Genomic DNA, 9,652 nt, shown 5'->3' with positions numbered 1-9,652 from the left:
TAAAGCTAGATACACCACGTTAAGTCAGAAAATAAATCTTTAAAAAAAAAAAAAAAAAAAGCAAGCTATGGGATGTGGCAGGGAGAAGGGAATAAGTAGGACCTACTCACCCATTATAAGCCCGACATGAGGCAGAAATGCTCCCAGCAGCTGCTATGAAGCAGGGAATGAAGCCTAGACAGGCACCACCACCCATTCAGGGAGCACTGCCCTCTCGGCGCCACAAGAAAATTCTCCCCACCTTCACCCTGAGCCCAGAGATACTACCTCACCCCGCGTGCCTCAGACCCAGACTCTGCACTCACCAAGATGAGGAGACACTCATTGGCAAGTTCCTGGTGTTCCTGGATAGTGGACAGCACGGACAGCACCAGGCAGCTGAAGACCAGCAAAAATCTGCAATGGCAGCATGAAGGGAAGAGCCCACTCAGTGCTGAGTGCAGGTCTTTCAGGGCTGGATTAGGGCCCCTCAGTCAGGAAGTGCCTCCAGGCTCAGCCATGCACAGTGGCAGCCTCAGTTTTAAGGCTGTCTTGAAAGAAATGCCCCAGAGGTGGCATTTCCGTATGAAGTCCAAGGTGGCAGGAGTATGTGTTCATCTACAGAATGGGGCCTACCCCTGGTTTCATGGGTCTTCTGGAATTAAATGATGAGATGGTTATAGAAGGAAAAGGGACCAGGGTGGACAGGCAAAGAGGGAGGGAAGCAGAGTGGGAGAAGGCACTGGAGGAACCCAGGCCCTGAGAAGCCTTGTCACAGAGACCGGGAACTCCCAAGAGCACCAGAGGGCACCCAGATCCCACGGAGTGGCCCAAACCAGATGTTCAGAAATGGAAGGAACTTTGGAACCCAACGAATCCAACCATTCCTTCAACCTCTATTAAACATTTGAGGAAACTAAGACCCAGAGAGGGAAATGGATTCACCTAGAGTCACCCGGTATGTCCAGGGCAGAGGCCAACCACGGCTCCCAACCGCCCAGTGGACGGGGAGAGGGCATGGAGCGAAGCTGGTAACCCCGGGGTACAGGGGGTGGAGGGCGAGCCAGCTGATGGGTACAGGCTGATGAGGCCACCGGCAAGGAGGCTGGACTCCCAGAGCTTTCCTCTCCTGGATGGGGTGTGCTCAGCACACCCGTGCCCAGAGGGCCCCCCCACCCCGAGGAAGGGCATCTCTAGAAACTCATCCTTTGTAGGCTGACCCACAGTGCTCCCGAATGTCCTCTGGGTCTCCCCTCTGAGACTGCTGACATTGGGTTCTGTGGCCTAAAACACCTCAAGAGCTCAGCCCACTGAGACTCCACGCCTTCCTCTACTCCCACCCCAAACTCCACCTGCTCTTGGGAGCCCCACCCCACTGCTCCCACTCAGAGGCCCCCGCCAATGCTGGTGCCCATGTATGTGGCCCAAGTCACTTTACACATGGCTTGATTTGTGTTCATGTTTCCCTGTGCAGAGGCCTAGGGCCGGGGTCAGAGAGACCTGGGCTTGAGTCTCAGTCCTGTTGTGTGAGGCCCAGGAAGTAACCTACGCGCTCTGAGCCAGTCTCCTCATGTGTAACATAGGGGATAATGGGCAGAAAGGCAGGTCAAGGCCATGGTTCCACCCCAGCCCGTTAATCCCTCCTTGGGCAGGGGCTCCAGCCTTCTTGGGGGGCAGGTAGAAGTCTGGGCCCCAGCGCTTACCCCTGGGTGGAGGAGAGAAGTGGCTGGGGCTGGTAAAGGCTTTTAGATGAGCGGGTGAGGAGGAGGCCCCACTGGCCAGTTCCAGAGCCCAGTCAGCGTGGAGATGTAAGGCATGAAGAGGAGGGGATGAGGGAAGGAGGAGCCCACTGCGGCCACATCTTGATGGGCCTGGATCCTGGTCGTGATCACGGACAGAGACCGGCAGCCCCACACCTGGCTGACCCCGGGGCCTCAGCAGAAGCAGTGTGATGGAAGGGGCCTACTGGGTGTTCTCAAGAATCTTTTTCTCTCAACACTTTTCTTTCCATGTCAATCGTTACACATCTATAAAATATCTGCTCCAGAACAGGCTAAGTGAAAAAAGCAGATTATGAAACCATAAGGGCAGTGTGATCCCAGTTTTTAAAATATAGATGCTTCTATATACATACGACGAGTCAGCACGGCTTGTCTCACGAAAACGAAGGGGTTTGGCTTTTGCATTTCCTAATTTTTTAGGAAAAAACACGGGTAGTACCAAATGAATACAAAATTTTTAATTCATTTGCTTGGCAATACAAACAGGGAAAACCATGTTTAATCTTGCCCCACCCCTTTCCTACCTAGCACCTGCCGCTCGGCAGGTGAGATGTGGCAGCCTCAACCCAAGTCCAGTCCAGCCTGCACCTACCTACGCAACATATCTGCTTGGATGTCCTCAAACTCCCAACATATCCTCTAATTTTGCTCTTCTCCGGTGTCCCCATCTCAGCATGGCACCACCTCCCAACCAGAATCACCCAACTCTGCCGCCCCCTCACTCTCCACATCCTGTGCTGGAGCCATTTCTGGTGGCTCTAGCCCTGGCCACACCTGGCTCCCCTTCCTAACCAGGCTGCACGTGGCCCGGCCAGTGTCCTGTCCCTCTCCAACCCACCCTCTGCAGAGCATAAGGGCTAGCCAGCAGGCGGTGTAAAGCCGCAAAGCTCTGCTCCCCTTAAAACTCCCCACTGACTTCCCACAGAGTAAAAGTCAACTCCTGGGCATGTCCCTGCAGAGTCTGCAAGCTCTGGCCCCTGCCCCACCTCTTGAGGCTCATCTCCCCTGCCCCTCGGCCACAGGGCCCTGCGCCCAGCCATCCTGGCCTCAGTGCCAGTCCTGGAGCACACCAAACGTTTCCACCTCCAGGCTTTGCACTTGCTTTGCTGCTCCCTCTGACTATTTATTGCTCTCTTACTCATCCAGGTCTCTGTTCCAACATCGTTTCCTGGGAGAGGCCTTCTCCACCCCCTCTCCAAAATAGTGGCTCCATCCCCACTCTCTTCCCCTACTCCTCTTCACTTACTTTTTCACAGCATTGTTGAAAGACTGAGTAAATGAATCACAGAAACGCACATCAAACAAACATCAAAACACCACACCACACAGTTTCACAGGGGCAGAGATTTGCACACCAGTTTATGCCCACTGAGGATATCCCCAGAGTTCCAAGCCCACCCCTCCCTGGCCCCCCGCTCCTCCCCCACCCCGGCCTCCCCAGCATCCACCCTGAGAATGGGAGAGAAAGTGGTTCTCCATCCTTGACCAACAGTCTACCATCACTCAGTAGACTGTTTTAGTTTCTCCTCTCTGAATGCTCAATATAGTTGAACAGCTGTACTTAGTCTGACAGAGAACACCTCATGTTCCCGGCACCTGAATAATTATCCCAATCTTCCAGATGAAGAAATGGGGCCCAGGGAGAGACAGGCTTACTCAAGATCACACGGTGAGCTCATGGCAGAGCTGAGGCTGGAAGCTCAGCACAGATAACCATCCCACCCCCCAACCACCCCTGAGGACCCTCACACAGACACCTTCTGGGACACGACCCCAGCTGGGGCTGCCGTGTCCACCAGAGCCAGTGCGTGACTTCCTTTGCACAAGTAAGAACTGAGGATTGTCTCTGCCCCCTCTCAGGCCTCAGTTTCTTCATCTGTACAAATATAGGTGGCCCACAGGGGCTGACTGGGCGACCTCTTTGAGAGCTCCCACAGAAAGGCCACCTGGTAGCTACTTTGCCCATCATGTCTGGCTGCAATTTCGGGCCGCGTTCTCCTCACCCAGCCCAGAGGCACACCTGGGCAGGGTGGGTTCTGCTGGCCTGCTCTTTGAGGCCAAGGCTCATGGTGAGACTTGTAACACTACTCCCCTTCTGGCCATCCCCTTCATTCAGGAGGGCAGCTAGGTGACCAGGTGAATGGTGTGTTTGGATTAGTCATTCTCAAGCGATAGCAGGTCTCAAAATCACCTGGAGGGCTTGGTAAAATACTAATTTCTGGGCCCCACTCTTCACCTATCTGAGTCAGTAAGTATGAGGTGGGATCTGAGAATTTGCATTTCTACAAAGTTCCTAGTGATACTAACACCCATGGTTCCGGGGACTCTCCTTTGAGAGTCACTGACTTAGCTAATGGGAGTGGCTGTGGCTGACTGGATGATTAGCCAACTCAGAGCTTTTCAGACAACTGTCAACAATGCCTTCACCCTTCCCCCCACTTTCTCAAATTAGTGCCCAGGAGCAGCCAAGAGCCAGGGGAGTGAGGAAAGCCCAGCTGGAAAGGTGGGACATGCACCAACATCGGCTGCACCCCCAATTCGCTGGGGGACCTAGGTAATAACCACAGCTGTGCCTGCTGGCCGAGGGCTTCTATTGCCAGGCGCTGTCCAAGCCCTCTGCATTCATATTCTCACTTCTCACAATATGAATAAGAGTGGGCACATCACCACCCCCTGCTTTCCAGTGAAGAAACGGGGCTCAGGAAGGGTTCTGCATGGCTGCCCTCATGGTGAATTAACTAAAAACACTGAGTTGGGGCACTCCTTGGTGGGGCAGCAGGCTAAACACAGACACTGAAGCAGGAGTTCCATTCTCGGCCAGGGAGGTGACCCCCACAGTGCAGCAGACCTCTCCTGTCTCACCGGCTACTCCCCTCAGCAGTGTATTTCAGCCAATCTGCCTGTTTTGCTCCCCACTCTGTCTCTGGTGGATCTTCTCGCCTCCCATACTTCTAGCCTATACCCCAGTTCTTGTATGCTTAAATAAATCAATCTTTTAAAAAATGAAAACACTGAATTGGTCATTTATAAAGGGGTGGGATAGTAACTCAGACTGGAGAGATGAAACGATGACGAGGAAGGAGGGCTGGCACTGTACACCAGAAAAGGGCTCGTGGCCTAAGTACTCCGCACCCTTTCATTTAAGAAGCACAAGCTGCCTTCCGCACACAGCCAGGTTCACCATCAAGTCAGAAACAGTGCAGACCCTCAGGAAACAAACAAATGGACACAGCAGTGACACGCTGGCTGAGGCATGCGAGTGTGCAGGGGTCTGGAGCAGGGGGTAGCTAAGAAGATGTCAGCAGATCCAAAGTGGGGGGCGGGGGGGTCAGGGGGAAGGGTCACCCCTGGGGAAGGGTTGCCCCTGGCAAAGGAAACAGTGGTGACGTAGAAGCCTGTTGGTGCCAGCGGGACTAGTTCCGGACAGTGGCGCCTGAAGTGAAGGGGCCATGGACACAGCAAAGGGCTGGACCCGGGCATGGAGGGTCACTCCCAGCGCCTTGAGCACTGTTTTAAAGGCACAAGCTGTTGGAGACCAGCTCCAACTATTGAGGCATCAGCGAGTGGAGATTCCTAAAAAGGGGAGAAGGAGAAAAAGGGGAAAGGGGAGCGAGGAAGACCCGGGAATCGGAGTTGGGGGCAAGTCTTCCTGTTCTGCCTTTTGCAGAAGTTTATTTTATACATTAGGACCATGTCTGATGACAGAGGTTGCATAGCTTGTGTCAACACGCTTCAGGCAGGTCTGATATGTGGAGGACAGTGTGGAGCACCGGTTAGAGGAGGTGGCGCTGACCTGGAAAAGCCGGCAGCAGCCTCCCTAAGACCTCGAGGAGCTGCGGGCAGCCTGCAGAGATGAGCCGAGAGAAGTGCATGGGCTGGAGGATTTAGGAAACAGGACTCGGTGACGACCTGGACTTGGGGACAGTGAGAGTGAATGCTACAATCCGAGCGGGACAACGGGCATCGGGAAGATGTCACGAGTGGTCTGAGAAGGAACAGGTCAGTGGGGGAGCAGGGAAGGGACAGCGAGTTCCACTTGGACTGTTGAGGTCCAGAGGGCCTTGGGACACTGGGCAAACACGCGGTGGGCGTGTTTCTGCCTGAGCCAGAAAGGCAGATTGGGGCTGGCATTGGGGTGAGGGCTGTGACTGAGGTGAAGTGAGGGCCTGCCGGAGACGCCCAGCCAGCCGGTGACAAATTTAGAGGGCCCATGGAGAAGGCGGTGCAGACAGGGACGGAGCAGCAGCAGGAGGGGAGGGAAACAAGGAGAGGTGGCAGAGGTGCTGAGGGAAGGGAGTCTCGAGAAGGAAGGAGTGGACTGCGGTGTCAAATGCTGCCAAGAGGTCACGCGAGATAAGGCCTCAAAATGTCCCTTGGATTTGGTGACATGTTGGTCACTGGGTACCCTGGCAAGGGCAGCCTCAGAGGGAAGGAAGGAGGGGATCCAAGTGGGGTGTGGGGGGAGGTCGGGAAGTGGAGACAGTGAGGGGAGGTCTAGCTATTTAAAGAGCAAAGAACAGGGCCCTAGATCAGTAGCTGGAGAAGGAGCCCGGGACGTGTTTAAAGATGAGCCAAGGGAAGGAGCCCGGAGAGAGAGAACTTGAAGATGTAGGACAGGGAGCAATCAATGACAAAGCCCCCAGGCGCAGGCAGGCTGGGATCTGGGACAGGAGGGAGCAGTTGGGGCAGGAAGGAACTGTCCCCCCCCCAACCCCCACCCCCAGCTTCCAAGGAGACTGGGAGCAAAAGAGCCAAAGAGCTCCCAGGGGTTCTGCTTACAGGGGGGCAGACTGGATGGAGGGCCTGGCCCAGTGAAGGAAGTTTGAACAGTGGGCACACAGGAGGGAGAGGGAGCCAAGGACTCCCATGAGAACACAGGACCGTTATCCTCAATGAGCAGGACAGAAGGAAAGATCCAGAACATGGCAGGTACTCTGCCAGCACACACATTTCAAATTGTGTTTGGTTTGGGGCGTGGGTTTTTTGGGTTTTTTTTTTAAAGATTATTTGTGCATACAGAACTGGGGTACAGGTCAGAGGCTCAGGGGCGGCGAGAGGCTTCACCAGAGACAGAGTGGGGAGCAGATCGACGAAGTACACTGCTGAGGGGAGCAGCGGGCAGGTCAGGAGAGGTCTGCCACGCCATGTGGCCACCTCCGGGGCAGGCGGGAATCGAACTCATGCGGAAGTGGCTTAAGATTCTCTGTGCTGTGCTTTAACCTGCTGTGCCACCAGGGAGGACCCTGGGGCTCGGGTTTTTAAGGCTGGATGATCCTGAGGGAGGAGGCAGCCTTGATGGAGTGAGGGGCCCCTAGCCACCATGAGAAAGGAAATGTGGGTGCTAGCCCTGCCCCTGGCTCCCTCCTGGGTCTGTCCCTTCCCCCTCTCCATCGTCCATTCACAGGGCCAAGCCCTGCCAGGCTGCTGCCAACCTAGCCAGCAGCTGGCCCCCTCATTTCTGCATCTGGCTTAGGATGTGTTGACCCCTACCCTGCCCCCCTGAGCATGGCCTCATAGGCAAAGTCTTCCCACATTGGGGGTCCCTGTCCCCACTCAGTCAAGGCTCCTGGAGGGCCGAGCTATGACCCCCCCCTACCCACCCCCACACACGTACACACAGAGTCCCCAGTGGGAAAGGCCTTCTTAAATCCCAAGCCTGAGTTGATGCTAAAGAGACGTGGTGTGACAGGGGGCGGGGCAGTGTGGCCTGGAGGGCTCCAGGCTCCTCTGGGGAGAACAGACTCTTACTTTCTCTGGCAGGGGGATAAGGGGAGGGACAGTAAGCCAGGCCTCAGAGCACGGCTCTTTCCAAGAATCCTCAGGGGCTGGGAGAGAAGTTTCCCCTGATCCAGCTATTCTAAATATGGCAAAGGGAGCGAAAGCACGTGACTCGAGGCTCCACACCAGGGCTGCGCCGCCAACTTCGCCTCTCTGGACCAGAGGCCTGAGCTAGGGTTCCAGGCCAAGGACGAAGCCTCCCTGGGGCCTCAGTTTCCCTGTCTGCAACAGGAAGGGGGAGGGGGGACAACTCAGTGACAGCTGAAGTTCTCTTCGGTTTTTTATTTTCTAGCAATGGGTGGAGGGGGAGGGTACTGCCCAGCTCACTTCCAGATTCTCTGATGAGGTCCCTGGCTGAACAGCTGCCAACACACAGTACAAACCATGGGGAAATGCCCCTCCTACTGGACCAGTAAGAAAGGCCTCAGCCTAAACACTATAAAAAAGTTGACCCCGGCCCTCCCTGGTGGCGCAGGGTTAAAGCACAGCACTGAGAAGCTAAAGCCACTTCCGCATGAGTTCGATTCCCGCCTGCCCGGGAGGTGACCACATGGCGAGGCAGACCTCTCCTGACCCGCCCACTGCTCCCCTCAGCAGTGTACTTCGTCGATCTGCCTGTTCTGCTCCCCACTCTGTCTCTGGTGAAGCCTCTCGCCACCCCTGAGCCTCTGGCCTGTACCCCAGTTCTGTATGTACAAATAAATAAATCTTAAAAAAAAAAAAAGTTGACCCCTCTAGATGGACCCACTAAAGCCAGGCATCTCTTGCTCTGGGCTGACCACCCCTGGGCACAGGCTGGTTTCAGTGGCACTCTCCCCCCCCCCACCCCCCAGGGCACAGACTGCACAAGCCCACAGGAAGCCTGGGAGCTGGCTCTGAAGTCACCAGACCCTGGAAGGCCACCCCTACACAATGCCATGGCTCCATGCCCCTCTCCTGGCCACCACTGTTTCTTCCAAGCTGAAGTTCTAAGAAAGCCCCCCACCCCAACGGTTGGGCTGAGCCCACTAGATGGTCTTTCTTAGGGGTGGAACTAAGAGCCAGAGAGGAGAGCGGGCAGAGGGGTGTGAAAAGCAGAGATGGGGCCCTCCCTGGTGGCGCAGCGGGTTAAAGTGCAGCACTGTGAAGCTACCGTAGTCTCTGTGGCACAAGTTCCATCCCCAGGCAGGGAGGCGACCCACGTGGTGCGGCAGACCTCTCCTGCCCACAGGCTGCTCCCCTCAGCAGTGTATCTTAGTAGATCTGCCTGTTCTGCTCCCCACTCTGTCTCTGCTCAGTGCTCTCATCCCCCACACCTCTGATCTGTACCCCAGTTCTGTATGCATAAATAAATAAATCTTTAAAAAGAAGAGTAGAGATGAGCAGCACCTCAATCACCTTCCCTTCTCTACTCCAGGAAGCTCAGCTGTGCCCCCCAACGAAGACTGTACGAAGGACTGCCCTCTCCCTGCAGCGGGCAACCCCCACTTCCCTGCGCCCATTAGTTTTGAATTTATGCGAACAGTCTCAGTCCCACAAGGGCATGGAAGACAGTGTCTGTGGGGCAAGGTGTAAGGAGCCACAGCCCCAATCCCCCCCGCCCGGAGCAGCCCCGGCCCTCCCTCCTGCTCCTGCTGTGTCTCTCTGCCATGCCCACCAGCCTACCAGGTGCGCCAGGTAAGTGGGCTGAGCAACATGTCCACTTGAGCCAAAGGTGGGAACACAGGGGACGAGTGGCCACCCACTGCGCAGGTAGGCCAGGCAGCTGACTCCTCAAGTAAACAGAGCGTGGGCCCTCCTGATGGGAGGCCAGAGAAGTACAAGCCAACTAAGGGCAGGAATATCAGCTGCGTGGACAAGATAGGAGCTGCTCCAGGCCCATCTGGGTGGCTCAGTTTTACAGGCCGGCCTTGGCCTAAGATTCCATTTGAATAAAGTCTTTCGTGGCTTCTTTAAAAAGTGTGACATCCACTGACTGTGGGCTGTGGCCCAAGGAAGGTCCTACCCCCACGACAGCAAGCAAAGCCCAGTCTCCCACTCAAGCCTGGCACTTGATACTCCATTCTTTCTCTCTCTCTCTTTTTTTAAAGATTTGTTTATTGGCCCTCCCTGGTGGCGCAGTGGGTTAAAGCACA

General features: G+C 55.5%; 1 protein-coding gene across 1 annotated transcript in view; it reads right to left on the bottom strand.

The window, feature by feature from the left end:
* Positions 1-9,652, bottom strand: part of KCNQ4 (potassium channel, voltage gated KQT-like subfamily Q, member 4) — a gene marked incomplete at its 5' end in the record, with an annotated part of 53,001 nt that overhangs the window by 24,000 nt on the left and 19,349 nt on the right. The window contains one exon of the mRNA XM_012722108.1: positions 306-396. Coding sequence (XP_012577562.1) covers positions 306-396 — 91 coding nt within the window. The remainder of the gene's footprint in view (positions 1-305; positions 397-9,652) is intronic.

Source organism: Condylura cristata, unplaced genomic scaffold (assembly GCF_000260355.1).
Source record: "Condylura cristata isolate star-nosed mole 26May11 unplaced genomic scaffold, ConCri1.0 scaffold00008, whole genome shotgun sequence".
Classification (NCBI taxonomy): Eukaryota; Metazoa; Chordata; class Mammalia; order Eulipotyphla; family Talpidae; genus Condylura; species Condylura cristata.
This window is presented reverse-complemented; position numbering and strand designations above follow the sequence as displayed.